General features: G+C 36.4%; 1 protein-coding gene across 1 annotated transcript in view; it reads left to right on the top strand.

Moving 5' to 3' along the window:
• The window catches only part of LOC125830036 (rRNA biogenesis protein RRP5), a 37,646-nt gene extending 24,060 nt beyond the window's left edge, over window positions 1-13,586 (top strand). The window contains exons 19-40 of the mRNA XM_049509252.1: window positions 303-383; window positions 498-572; window positions 667-768; window positions 1,976-2,144; window positions 2,227-2,372; window positions 2,808-2,891; window positions 2,979-3,079; window positions 4,526-4,679; window positions 4,778-4,852; window positions 5,072-5,222; window positions 6,363-6,987; window positions 7,967-8,024; window positions 9,288-9,433; window positions 9,512-9,695; window positions 10,057-10,155; window positions 10,532-10,917; window positions 11,025-11,201; window positions 12,018-12,114; window positions 12,216-12,371; window positions 12,457-12,687; window positions 12,771-12,854; window positions 12,979-13,586. Of these exons, the coding sequence (XP_049365209.1) occupies window positions 303-383; window positions 498-572; window positions 667-768; window positions 1,976-2,144; window positions 2,227-2,372; window positions 2,808-2,891; window positions 2,979-3,079; window positions 4,526-4,679; window positions 4,778-4,852; window positions 5,072-5,222; window positions 6,363-6,987; window positions 7,967-8,024; window positions 9,288-9,433; window positions 9,512-9,695; window positions 10,057-10,155; window positions 10,532-10,917; window positions 11,025-11,201; window positions 12,018-12,114; window positions 12,216-12,371; window positions 12,457-12,687; window positions 12,771-12,854; window positions 12,979-13,086 (3,489 nt within the window). The 3' untranslated portion in view covers window positions 13,087-13,586. The remainder of the gene's footprint in view (window positions 1-302; window positions 384-497; window positions 573-666; window positions 769-1,975; window positions 2,145-2,226; window positions 2,373-2,807; window positions 2,892-2,978; window positions 3,080-4,525; window positions 4,680-4,777; window positions 4,853-5,071; window positions 5,223-6,362; window positions 6,988-7,966; window positions 8,025-9,287; window positions 9,434-9,511; window positions 9,696-10,056; window positions 10,156-10,531; window positions 10,918-11,024; window positions 11,202-12,017; window positions 12,115-12,215; window positions 12,372-12,456; window positions 12,688-12,770; window positions 12,855-12,978) is intronic.
• The last annotated feature ends 939 nt before the right edge of the window (window positions 13,587-14,525 follow it).

Raw genomic sequence — 14,525 nt, 5'->3', positions numbered from 1 at the left:
AGAACATACTTATTAGTTTTTGAGTTTCTTTGATCCCTCCTTTCTAGATAAGTTAGGCAACTGTTAATAATCCAATGGCAAGGAACTGAGGCACAATTGGTCTTTGTTTTTCTCCCTTTCTTGTGGGTGGGCATAGTTCTTACAAAACTGTGATTGTTCATGACCATAGAGATCACAACAAATAAAGCTTTTCTTTTGAAATGCTTAAAGCATTAGTAGTTGACGTTGGTTTATTGACCATGATATTACTTTCTGGTGATTCCACTTCTCCGCTAACTACAGCATAAATTTTTTTCATCCAGGGGTATATTTGTAATATAATTGAAAGTGGTATCTTCATTCGCTACCTTGGGCGCTTGACTGGGTTTTCTCCAAGAAACAAGGTATATACTTCTTGCAGTAAATATATTACCTTCACGATTGTCTCTTTTATTTGGACACTGCACAATATGATCAATAAAAACTGCTGAGTTATCACCATTTTGTTTTTCATGAAGGCTACTGATGACAGAAGATCCAGTCTTTCTGAAGTTTACCATATTGGACAGTCTGTTCGCACTAACATTATTGATGTAGGTCAACAGTTTGGTAAAGTGAAGCTTTAGTATGTTATGCTTTTGGGATTCCCTGTGAAATTTTGCTTCTTCCCTTCCCTCTCTTATCCAGGTCAGCAGGGAAACAAGTCGAATTACAGTTTCTTTGAAGCAGTCTATTTGCTGTTCAACAGATGCATCCTTTATTCAAGAATACTTCCTTGTGGAGGAGAAGGTAATTACTGACTGTGAATCCTATGTTGCAGAACAGCTCTGCTGATCTTTTGACTGGCAATATATTCCTGTTTGCTTTTCATACACAATAATTTTATTGTCTCTTGCATATTTCATATTACTTCATGGAATGTGCATCTGAAATTGGTTGGAAAAAAACTATTAGAACAGAGAACAGAATCTTGTAGGGGATATAGTAGATTTAGTTGATTTTATAGGAAACTTGTAAAGTATACCCATGGGTGGGATGTAAGTTTCCAATTCATCATTTTTTGGATGAAGAATTTTTTTGGTGTGAATACAAAGTTACCTTGTCTCAAAAAAAAAAACAGGGAACAAACATTTTGGAAATCTGTTAAAATTACTGTATGGGCATTGTGTAGGCAGATTTTCTGCCGTTATAAGGGAGGGACTTCCTATCTGATAGTGCATTTGAAACTTCCTAATTCGCTGTAAATCCTTTTCAATTGGGTTAAATGAAATTCACTTCAAATCTTTTGCCCATAGGCTGAGTTATGCTATATATTATTCAACTTTGCCCTAAATTTAGTTCAGACTTTTTCCATTTGATTTATCTTCACCTACTTCTTGTTCTTGGTTGTGTTCATCTGGACTGGAAAGTAAAATGTCATATGATTTTATGAATTGCCTGTTTTGACTACGAACTTTTGGAAGTACCATAGATCTCCATATTGTAGCCTTTGACTTGAATGATCAAAGACTGTTACGGTCTCTGCTCATCTGTTTTATCATTAAATTAACCTTTTCAACTTTCAAGAGTGTGAATACCTGCCTTGGGTCCACAATATGTGGGCTTGTGTGTTCGTATTGTCTCCTGCTTACAGAGGAGAATGTGGGTAACCTGAAGCAAGATTCAAAATTATCCTGTGTGCTAAGGTCATGCATTGGAGTCACTAGTGTCATCATTGTTCCATGTCAGTAGAAATGCTTTTTCATTACTAGAGTATCCCATAAACACACTTAAACTCATAATAATAAGTAATCAATGCCCATTTGCAAGTTTTAAGAAATCAATGCTTAAAGAATCAGGTGATATTTTCTTTTGCTACTACAAATATGACATATGTTTACAGGATCTCTGTCCGCAATCAGATCTTGTTATATAAAAGGTGATGTAGGGAATGCTCTTTTCTCTTAGAATCTAGATCAGTTTGAATGGATCTTTGTTCATCTTTCTATGCTATCAGATTGCCAAGCTGCAGTCGGTGGACTCTGGAAGTTCTGACTTAAGATGGGTGGAACAATTTAATGTTGGTAGCACTGTGAAGGGAAAAGTTCATGAAATAAAGGAATTTGGTGTTGTAGTAAACTTTCAGAAATATGATGACGTTTTTGGTTTTATTTCCCACTATCAGTGTAAGTCCCTTTGAAACATTAATTAACCAGTTATATTTTGTTGCCTTGAGATCTAATATTAAGTAAATGATATTCTTTTCAGTAAGTGGACTCCCTGTGGAGACTGGCTCAAGTATTCGCACAGCAGTACTTGATGTTTCCAGGATAGAACGCCTGGTGGATCTGTCTTTGAAGCCAGCTTTTGTGAATAAATCAAAGAAAGAGACCACTAATAGTCAAGCCCAGAAGGTTATTTTTGAATTTGCTATTTCATCGTTATGCTGTACCATTCATTCTCTTGGTTTTATTCGCTTCATTAAAGAGCTTTTTTGAAGAAAAAGTAATACCTTCTTGCTTTCATACTCTACTTATTTTATAACCGAGAGATTCCCGAGGGCCAGTGTGCACAGTTAGAAATTTGGTGGAAATGGCCTGTACCTCTATCCTTTTCTACTTACTACTAAGATACCAGGCTTTGGTTTGCGGCAGGGTTCCAGCCTGTGATGGGAAGCTAACCCACACATCACAAGCTGGGCTGTTTTCGTACTAATTCTTCCGAGGAAAACTATTAGTTTTTCCTATAAACATTGTATTTTATTTTCTTGTTTTATCTTGCATCTATATTGGTTGCACAATGCTACTTTTTCTTTTTCATATATTTGATTCTTTTACCTTTTTAAACAGAAACGCAAAAGGGAAACACTAGGAGAATTGGAAGTAAATCAAACTGTAAATGCGGTTGTGGAGATTGTTAAAGAAAATTACATGGCAAGTCTTTCAGCTTTTTTTTTTGGCTGTATTCTGTCTAACTTCGATCCATATTGTTAGGTGTGCTTAACATTTTCACTTTACCAGGTTGTTTCACTGCCATCATACAATAACACTCTTGGATATGCATCACGAGCTGATTACAATACTCAAAATCTCCTTCCCAAATCATTTACCAATGGAGAAAGGTAATAAGATCTGATAATTTCTGGGTTATTGAAAAAATAAAACCTGATAATTCCTATTCTATTTGTCTTTATTGGACCTAACTCAATGCCAAAAGCTAGCTCAAGTGGTGAGGATTGCCCAAGCCATATAAAGAGCACCTATTCTATAAGAGCCAGATGTGGAACTCTTTAACACCTCCCCCAACACCACGAATGGACATCGGTAGCGAGGACAATTTTTAACATGGGGCCCAACATCGGGAAACAAGAATTTGGATGGGTCCTGCTACAAAATCATGTAAAGAAATGAATTTTGGGTCTAACTCAACCCAAAAGGGTGAGAATTACGTAAGCCATATAAAGAGACCGTCCATCCCATAAGATAGATGGGGACTCTTCAACAAAAGTGATGTTCAGAAATTTCGCCGATAAAGCAAATGAGACGTGGATCTTAGATCATGGGGGTAAATGCTGTGACTTAAGCACCCAAGATGTGACCTAGTGGTCAATGAAGTGAGTTGAAAATTATGAGGTCTCATGTTCAAATTCCAGCGGAGGCAAAAACATTAGGTGATTTCTTCCTATCTATCCAAACCTTGGTGGATAGAGTTACTAGATGTTGATGTTGGTGGGAGGTAGCAAATACCCTGTGGAATTAATTGAAAATGTTGCAACTTTACATCACTGTGAGCTAGGACCTCACATGTATCAGTTGACTTGGGAAGGAAGTAAAGTGAATCAGAAATTTCAGAGTAAAACTTGCTTCAACATGGTTGCAATTTATGCTATGACACGCAAATGGCTGGATGAGGTAGCTATGATATAGATGAGTTGATATGATCGAAAGGAAAAAAGCATATTGAAGAATCTTGTTGTATGGTTTCACGTGAAATATGGAATAATCTATATATCTAGCAATGCCAATTTTTCCCTGTAATAATCCTTAAGGAGTGGGAACTTGGTGAACATTCAATGTGCTTTTATCATGGGTAGAAATGTAGGAGAAACCATCTTTGTATGATGTGCGCGCTTATGCCAGTCAGAAGATATAGCTAACCGATACTTGAATGGAAGAATATAGAAGAGAAGGCTAACACGGAATTTGAATCACTTTGGGAGTGGGACGTCAGGAGTGTACACATCTTTCTATCTAGTATGTAATATAAGGGGATTTCAAGGCTCAAGAAGTATTAGTATAATTATGGGACATACCAAAATTAGAATCTTATTTTTGGAACTAGTTGCGTAAGGGGGGGGGGGGATTGTTGTCTACCGCTACAAGTTGCTTAGAATTTCCTTTCCATATTGCTGTAGAAGAATGTACTCATTCTTACTTCATTGATGTACTATCCAATTCCAGCTTCATGCTACTGTGCTTTCTATTTTATGGATAGCTAAAGTAGGTCATTTTTATTTGATGCTTGCTATTGTGATTTCTATTTTCTAATTCATTTTTCGTTAATGTAGTGTCATTGCCACTGTTATGGCCCTTCCTTCTCCTTCAACAAGTGGGAGACTGCTGCTGCTGCTTAAGTCTATCAGTGAAGCTATTGAAACGTCAAATTCCAAGAGGGCTAAAAGGAAATCTGGTTATAATGTCGGATCGCTAGTTCAGGCAGAGGTATGGGTATCTTTCTTGGCAATAGTTACTCTTCTGCACGAAGGATTCAAATCACAAATTAGCCGGGGACTATATTTTTTCTTTTCAATTAACTGCAGATTACTGAAATAAGGCCACTTGAACTGAGACTAAAATTTGGGTCCAGTTTCCATGGGAGAGTGCACATAACAGAGGTAAGCAATTACTTGATGACTTCTTCTCAAATGAATCTGTAATGATACAATGAGTTCCCCTCTCCACGCTCGAGTTCCTCCCATTCGCAATAGAAAAGGAAAGAAAGTGTACCTGATAATAGTAATCCTTGCCTTCTTTAAAGAAATAAGAGAAGTAAAAAATAAATGTAACTTAATTTTGTGTTCCTTAACTTGTCTCTTTCAATTCTTGATGAATAGGCATCAGATGACAATTATGCTGAAGCTCCATTTAGTAACTTCAAATTTGGGCAGACTCTTACTGCAAGGATCATTTCAAAGCTCAATATGTCAGAAAGTGTTAAGAGAGGCTATCAGTGGGAGCTATCCATTAAACCATCCACACTTACAGGTGAAATGATAACATGGCTAAGTATGACATGAGACCTTTTTGGTTTTTGCCGTCTAGTACCTCGTATGGATTCCCATCACTTGAGTGGCTTCTATCTCGTCCATTCTGAACATATTTTTCTGTTGTAAGATCAAATGACCCCCCCCCCCCAGTGTTATCAAAGGTGCGCTTTAAGCGAGGCTCAAAACGTGTTGAGCGCTTTGCCTCACTTTATGTGCGCTTCAGTGTTGTCATCAAGGTTCTAAGACAACTTTTCCTTGACAATGAGCCTCTTATGAAGAATTGACACTAAACAATTGATATTTCACTTTATAATAAAAAAATTCAATTTCATTGGTCATATATTTGTCTTTCATGTTTATAATTATTAGTCTTGGACTAAACATATATATTTATATTTTTTTTCTCCCTTTGCGCCTTTTTTCATTAAAGCCCACGCTTTATTTGTGCTTTGCATTTAATGCCCCCACGGACCTTAGAGCTTTTTTGCGCTTTTCGCCTTTGATAACACACTTGCCCCCCCCCACGTGCGCATAAAGTCCCGTAGATTGTCTGAGTTTACTTTTTCACTTGAGAGAGTGCAATAAACTGAAATTTGTATTGTGTGATATATAACTAGAAGGTTTACTTGCCTTAGTTTTTGTCTCTTTGCAAGCCCCACAAGCCTGACATATGTAATAGGCCAATATTTTACCCAATCCTTATGTCTTTGCATGCTTATTTTATGTTTACCAACACCAAAAAGTCTCGTGATTCTGTCCTTTTCTATATACTGGATATGTTGGGGTATTCTCTGATTGGTCTATTTTTTCCCCAGACTTATATATTTGTGGTTGACATATATATATTAATGATGCTGAAAACTGTTAAATTTTAATCAACAAATGTTCACTTTCTAAGCTTGAAAAATCTTGTCTTTCTTTTATGAGTTCCACTGGATATGGGCAGAATGGATGCAGAAAAGGTTTATCCCGTTCAAAGAAACAAAAAACAAAATAAATCTTATGCACTAGGGTGGTTACGATATTCAGATTTACATTTGTTAAATTGACACGATTCATTCATGTTCAAGTGATGCAAGTCTGCTTTTATTTTTGAAGGTATCCCTTTTGACTATGGTTGTTCTACTTTTGTATCCAGGATCTGATGAAATTGAACCCGTTAAGAAATTCAGTTATTCAACTGGCCAGCTCGTTTCTGGCTTTGTGTACAAAGTTGACAAAGAATGGGCTTGGCTAACGATATCCCGAGATGTTAAGGCCCAGCTCTACATCTTAAATAGCTCAAGTGAGCCTAGTGAGCTAGATGAATTTCAGGAAAGGTTCTCTGTCGGCAGGGCCTTCTCTGGTTATGTTTTACGGTTTAATAAGGAGAAAAAGTTAGTGCGCTTAATTTCACAGCCACTGTTGGTTGACCCAGAAACTGCCTGTCAAGGAGATGGTCCCACGGATCATTCAAGTGAAAGTGTGGCATTTCATATTCATGAAGGCAGTGTTTTGGGTGGCAGGATTTCCAAAATCCTTCCAGGCGTTGGTGGATTGCTTGTTCAGATTGATCCTCACCTATATGGTAAAGTTCATTTCACTGAACTGACAGATCCAGGGGTAGCCGATCCTCTGTCTGGATATCATGAAGGACAATTCGTAAAGTGCAAAGTGCTGGAGATTGCTCAGTCAGGCAAGGGAACTGTTCATATTGATCTCTCGCTGCGGTCTATTTCACACAGAACCCAGAAGGAGAAACTCTCTGCACTCAATGACACAGTGTAAGTTCCAGATCCCTTGCACTTGATTTTCTAAGGAAACATCCTAAGACGCCTACACGTTATGCTCTTGTCCTCTTGCATTATTTCTTCAAGGTCAACATACATGAACTTCATGAGACTGGATAAATTTATAATCTTCATCGGTAATAGATTTCTTATCATGCTGCAAAAATAGAACATGCTACGATTGTTATATTTTTTTTAATATGATGGTACGTTTAGCCGATAAAAGTAGTTGTTGCCTGATTTAGGAGGTTTCTGGAGAGTTCTCTTCAATGAATTCTAAGGTCAATGTATTGTATGCTATGCAGTATGCACTTGATCCCAGTGATGACTTCTGTTATCTAAAGTGCATTGGACCTTTTTATGTTTTCACTATCCTCCTCCTTGCAGACCCGAGGGAGTCAAATTAGCTGACTAGGCGGGACAATAGAGGTTCTGTTCAATGAATCTAAAGGTTGATGTGTGCTATGCACTTGATCCCAGTTATGACTTCTGTTATCCAAAGTGCATTGGACCTTCTTATGTATTCACGATCCTCCTCGCTGCAGCCCCAAGGGACTTAATATAGATGATTCGGCCATAATGTCCCATTATAGTTGTCTCATAATATATTAAGTAAATTGGTTATAGAATTGGTAAAGTTGTCGCATTACTTTGGAATCTTACTCAGGCGGACGGGCTATTTCCCTTGTTTAGCTTAGGAAATGAAAGATGAAGGAAAGTAAAGTGAAGCCCTTCCACATAAGTGTTTCCGTCCCTCTAAACCAAAATAAACAATTTAGATGTCTTTCCAACTGCACCAAACAATTGACTGAGAAGGTTGTTACTTGTACAAAAAGAAGTATTCAGTGACTCATTGAGGCTATCTAACAATTATTTTAATGTGGATATATAAGGTGTTGGCACCCATATCATTTGTGTACTTTTTGTTTCTTGATTGATTTTTTTTCTGTTTTCTTTGTTAATTTTTATTCAGGAATTTTCCTGTATTGGTGGAGAAAATTGAGGATCTTCATCCAAAAATGATGGTGCAGGTACAACATGATTTAGATGTTCCTTTTTCTCTTGCAAGCTGCATAGCAATGTTTATCCGCATCAATTTACAATTACAAAATGCATCATTACTTGAGCAAATAATAAGTTTTTTTCTACGAAGCAATTTAACTATGAAAGGAGCCATTATAAGATGTGCACTAATTTTGCATTTGAAATAAACAAATTTGAAGTCTTATAAATTTCGTAGATCATGAATTCTAATGCAATAATATTTTCATAAGTAAAATTTTACTATATGCGAAAAAATACACATTATTTTGGTAGTTCTACTTTGGTCCTCATTCTGATTGACCTTGAGATGGTTAAGTAGAAAAATAAAAATTCTTGGACGCTACCATACCTTAAACATTGCTCAAGCCTATAAAAGGGATACCTATTCCCTTGAAGAGGGCATCTCAAATATCTCATAAATTGGTCGTGAGATATTCATAAAGGGATCAAGATATCAAATACAGTCTTTCTCAAAGTTTGCCCTGTGATCAAATTATCTCAAGGAGGATCAAATCAACCTACATTTAATAAATATGCTATTAGTGGTCCTCAAATGACGGAGAAAAATCAGAGAAAATAATTATAATTTTGTATTACAAGAATAGTAGTACCTCAAATTCCGCTTTACTTCGAACTCACTCAACGAATGCAAAAATCACACTTGGGATTTTAAGAAGAAATATAGAAAACTTTGAAAATTCGTAGTTTAAAAATGAGAGAAACCCCTCTATATATATAGGCAACAAAAGGTAGTATGAATATGTGTATTGTGCCTTATCAGAAAAGTCACAACCCTTTAGAAAAGTCACAAGCCTTCGGAAAAGTCACAACTCTTCGGAAAAGTCACAACACTTCAGAAAAGTCACAATCCTTCAATGTGAAAAGGTGTCTGCTTTTCATATAATATAAATATAAAATATAGAAGATATACTAAATTGGATAGTAATTGTTGTATTAATCAGTATAGACATATCATAGGGAATTCTAATGAAATCTTTCATCATCCTTCATTCTTATATATGCATTAAAAACTCTTTTTTATTCATCCATAATTCCTTTTCCATTAAAATCGTTTCTACATAGAAAACAAAAAAAAAAAACATGATATAGACTGATTGTATACTCAAACTCATTGGTAAAATCATTTTAGTAGTTTAGTCTTTCTATGTTACTGCATCTGCAATTATGATTGATTTCCTTTTGCCAATCAAGTGTAACGTGGAGGTTCCTTTTCCATTTTTTACTTTTAGGCATATGTGAAAAATGTAACACCGAAAGGATGTTTCGTAACACTTTCGCGCAAAGTTGATGCAAAAGTTCTCCTGTCAAACTTGTCTGATGGCTATGTGGAAAATCTAGAGAAAGAATTCCCTGTTGGTAAACTTGTCATTGGAAGGTAAGCTTTCTCACTATGGATAAATTATTTAACTGTCTCAATCCTCATGTTCTCGTATACTAATTTCCTGTACTACAGGGTGGTCTCCGTGGAGCCATTGTCTAAGCGAGTTGAAATCACTCTAAGGACATCAAGTGCCGTTGGTGCTCCCAAGTCTGATAAAGATGCTCTAAGTAATTTGACTGTTGGTGATGTCATATCTGGCAGAGTCAAGCGAGTTGAACCATATGGGTTGTTTATCACAGTTGATCACACAAACTTGGTATGTAACATGTCACTTCCAGTAGTTTTCACTTGAAAATAAGTTATGACCTAAGGGACCACATTATTACTTTTGAAACATGGATCCAACTCAGTTTATTATTAATAAATCAGTCTACATCTTTTTACGTTATTGTAATTTCATCAGCTGTAATGAATTTCTTGACTCTTTACTGATAAGTGTATCTTTTTTCTGCTTTGTATTTTCTTCAGCTATAAGAAATTTCTCTATTCTTTAAGAATGCTCTGATACTAATCATTAATGTATTTTTCTCATCAATTTGCAATATTGATGAGCTATAGTTCCTAGCAGAAAGCTTGAGTTTTACATGTATGCTGATGATTCCAGCTTCATTTTCTAGGTTGGGTTGTGCCATGTTTCAGAAATCTCTGACGATCGTGTTGACAATATTGACTCTAGACACAAAGCTGGGGATAGAGTGACGGCAAAGATTTTGAAGGTAAATGCTTGTTCTGTATGACACTCCAATTTGGTAGTGTAGACAAATATTTAGAAATACGTGAAATTTTATCATGCCAAAAGGAAAAGGGAGATTGATGTAAAGAAATTTATTTATATGCTTTGTTTGCTCTTCTTTCTCCTGGTTTTGGACAATAATAACAATGTTAGACCATGTTATATACGTGAATTCTAGAAGTCGATACTTGATTTTGCATGTCAAATTATTTTATCACTCTTCCTCCTTAATCATTACAAGTGCTAATCTAGCTCTTCCAGAATTGCATGAGTGATGACTACGGGCTGTATAGCTTGTGTGTCATTTCTGCCATCAGGGTCTGTTCCATTCAAACTCATTTTCTTCAACCTTTTGCCAGGTGGATAAGGAAAGACATCGAATTTCACTAGGGATGAAGAATTCATATATTAATGATGCTACAAGTGGTGAAACATATACAAGGCCGAGTTCTGGTTATGTAGTGAATGGAGATGCTCTTTCCATAGGTCTTGAATCAACTTCTTCACCCGAGAGTAGCTCTCAAGGCCGGGAGGATCTTGATGGTGAATCTGTTGATGGGAAGGACCTGTTCCTTGCTGAAGTTGAATCTCGTGCATCCATACCACCACTGGAGGTCCCACTTGATGATACAGAAAATTTGGATATGGGAGATGTATTTAATCAAAACTCAGGTGATGCTACCAATTTCGGTACTTCAGACGACAAGAACCAGAAACATGTAGCAAAAAAGGCTAAAAGATTGAGGTACTGTTTATTTTTCTTTCTTACCTGTTCTTCTGGTTTACTAATTCACAGAGAGCAATGTTGTCCATATCATAACTGTCTTCATGTGATACAATCTTTTTAAGCAGGGAACAAGAAATTAGAGCTGCTGAGGAAAGATTACTGGAAAAAGATATTCCCAGGGATGAAGATGAGTTTGAGAAATTAGTTAGAAGTTCCCCAAATAGCAGCTTTGTCTGGATAAAATACATGGCATTTGTGCTGTCTTTGGCTGATGTTGAGAAGGCACGATCGATTGCAGAACGGTAAATCTTTTTGAAGTTATATATTCTACCGTGAATTCTATTTCTGGCAAATGAAGAGTTTAAACAAGCAAATATCTTTGGTAGTATAAGGATGTAGTTGGAATTTTATCCTTAGAATAAACCTTTTAGGTGATAAATTGGTTAAACTTTACCTATCTTGGTTTGGTTTAGCTAAGTTGATATTTGGTCATATTGGTATTTAAGCTCTTGGATGTGAGCTGTTACTTTTATTGTTGCTCTCAGCTCTTCTAAACTATGTATGCTCCTTGTGAAAGGAAAAAAAAGGTCTGCTTCTTGTGATTCAAACTTCTATGTGATAGAATAGTCAATATATTAACTGGACTGTAAGATTATAATTGCCTGTTTACCTTGTCAAATTGCCAAGCATGAAATGCTTTTTTTATTACAGAAAAATCTAGCACTAAGTTGGTTCTAGTACATTTACAGTCAGAACTCTCCACAAAAAAAAAAGTGTTCCTTCTGTTAGGGTTGCCCCTCTCACTGTCAATCTAATGATCACATTTTGGGAAAAACTATCTTGGGCAGGTGTGCCATCACATTTAAGTGCCTCAGAAGATATTTGTGATCTATATGGATTTTAAGTATAACACTTTTGCCCCTAGGGGTTCCTTACATGGAACAATTAAAAGAATCACATGAGGTGCAAAGTCAAGTGCACAACTCATACTTGGCCATGTGGAAGTGCCGATTTTTTTGTTCTTTGTTGTGCAGTTGTGTTCTTAGGTACTATGAGTTGTATAATGTGATGGATAATTATGTATAACCTGTTAATTGTGTCTTGATTCTTTTCTCTAGGGCTTTGAGGACAATAAACGTGCGAGAAGAGTTGGAAAAGCTGAATGTTTGGGTTGCCTACTTCAATTTAGAAAACGAGTATGGAAATCCCCCAGAGGTACAGCAAAACAATGATATAGAGCCGTTTTTATATTTGTTATATCACTTTACAGTTAAAAGTATTTGCTTCTGAATCCCACATTATTGATTACGATCCAGGAAGCTGTTGCAAAAGTATTCCAAAGAGCATTGCAGTATTGTGATCCCAAAAAAGTGCACTTTGCCTTGTTAGGAATGTATGAGAGGACTGAGCAACACAAACTCACAGATGAACTTCTTAACAAGATGGTTAAGAAGTTCAAGCATTTGTGCAAGGTACTGACACCTAAGAGTGGTTTTGGAAATACTTTGGCTGATCCCTATTTAACTATTGCCAACTCTTTTTATTCTTTGCTTTTAGGTTTGGCTTAGGCGGATTCAGTGGCTGTTGAAACAAAACCAAGATGGAGTCCAGTCAGTGGTGAATCGTGCTTTGCTAAGTCTTCCTGCGCACAAACATATTAACTTTATCACACAGACAGCTATTCTAGAGTTCAAGTGTGGAGTTCCTGACAGGGGTCGCTCCTTGTTTGAGAAGATGCTTCGTGAATATCCGAAGAGAACTGATCTGTGGAGCGTATATCTTGATCAGGTACTGTAGTAAACTGCACTCTATGTGTGTGTGAAGAAAATCTTTTTTATTGTACATGACTCAAAACTAAACCAAATGAACAGGAGATTCGTCTGGGAGATGCAGATGTGATCCGTGCCTTATTTGAAAGGGCAATTACTCTCAGCCTTCCACCCAAAAAGATGAAGGTGATTATTATATTTTCAGGACCCTGGAATACTTGCTAAGATGTTTCTTTCAATTGATTTTCTTCTTGTTTTAAGATGGTGGTGCCCTATACCTTTCTAATGGTTTGTGATGTCTGGAGTGCAGTTCCTCTTTAAGAAGTATCTTGAGTACGAAAAGACGCTTGGTGATGATGAACGAATGGAGGCTGTGAAAAGGAAAGCAATGGAATATGTTGAGAGCAGTCTTGCTTGAATTAAATCCAGCAGTCATGGAGCTACTCTTGACATGGTTCCAGAGTCCTTCATAGTGCTGGAGAACAGATCATTATTGCATGTTATTGTGTCCAATTCAGAGATTGTCTTGAGGTTGAAACTGTCTGCTGTTGGGACGTACAAACACGACAACTGTGGCTACAATCTATTGAAAGTAACGCCCTCCAGCACTACAACCACCGTCTCTTGTTGGACGACAGTTAAGTGATTGAAACAGAGCAGTTAGGAGATTGAAATACAAGTTTTAAAACATGCTAGAGAGCAGAGAAGCATGGGATTTCCGAAAAGTCACTTCAATTTTGTAACTTAGGTAAAAGAGTAATTTTTGGAGAAACTGCGGTGTAAAGAGAATCTCAGTTTTATGCAAGAGAGACATGATATTGTGGAGGAGTTTGTGTGTATGAATACGAGTTTTAGTAAATGATAATGAAGTCATTATTTACGCTATAAATTTTCTTGCCTAGGTAGGTCATCTCCATGCTATTTACTGTTTCTACAAGTGAAAGCTGATACGACTCTTTTGGTTTACAGCAAGAGGAGTAGGAGTTTTCTATTTGTGTATATGATTATCTATATGAAGTCTTGAAATGGCTATTAACTATTGAATGCGCTTTTGATTGATGTATTAAGGTAAAAAAGAAGTTTGTGGGAGTACATACCTTAAGGAGAAGCCTTATTTGTTATTTCCTGTGTTGGTAAAAGCAAAGAGTACAATAAAACATCCCTAATGTTTTGATAACTTGTATCTGAACAAACTAGATGTCTCTTTCCTCTTCAAATTAGGACTTGAAACAGTTTTAATCTTTCTCCATACACGATTGAAAAAATGGAAAAGGTTAAAAAAATGTCCTTAACCTATTAGAAATGGTTCAAAAATATCCTTATTTCATCTATTAGGTCAACTATGCCTTTAACGTATTAGAATTGGTTTAGAAATATCTTTATTTCATCTATTAGGTCAACTATGCCCTTAGCATATTAGAACAAGTTCAAAAATGTCATCCTTCTACCTATTGAATAAAAAGGGAAAACTTTCCATAATAACAAACGTTAGGCCTTAAATATGACTCCTTAGTTGTAGTTTCACTCCGGAATGGACCTATGTATACGGGTGGGGGTGCCACGGCAACCAGTGACCTCGATTAAAACATCTATCTATCTATCTATCTATCTATCTAGGTTGTGACTTTTTTGATGAGTTGTGACTTTTTGATCAGTTGTGATTTTTCAATGAGTTATGACTTTTCCAAAGAGTTGTGACTTTTTTGATCAGCAGTGACTTTTTGATCAGTTGTGATTTTTCGATGAGTTATGACTTTTCCAAAGAGTCGTGACTTCTCGAAAGGGTCATGACTTTTCAAATAAGACACAAAAAACATTTGTTCATACTACCCTTTGTTGACTATAAATAGAGCGGCT

This window comes from Solanum verrucosum, unplaced genomic scaffold, assembly GCF_900185275.1.
Source record: "Solanum verrucosum unplaced genomic scaffold, falcon-dt-bn FXZP01000151.1, whole genome shotgun sequence".
NCBI lineage: Eukaryota > Viridiplantae > Streptophyta > Magnoliopsida > Solanales > Solanaceae > Solanum > Solanum verrucosum.
Note: the sequence above shows the minus strand (reverse complement) of the source record. Positions and strands in the feature narration are given on the sequence as shown.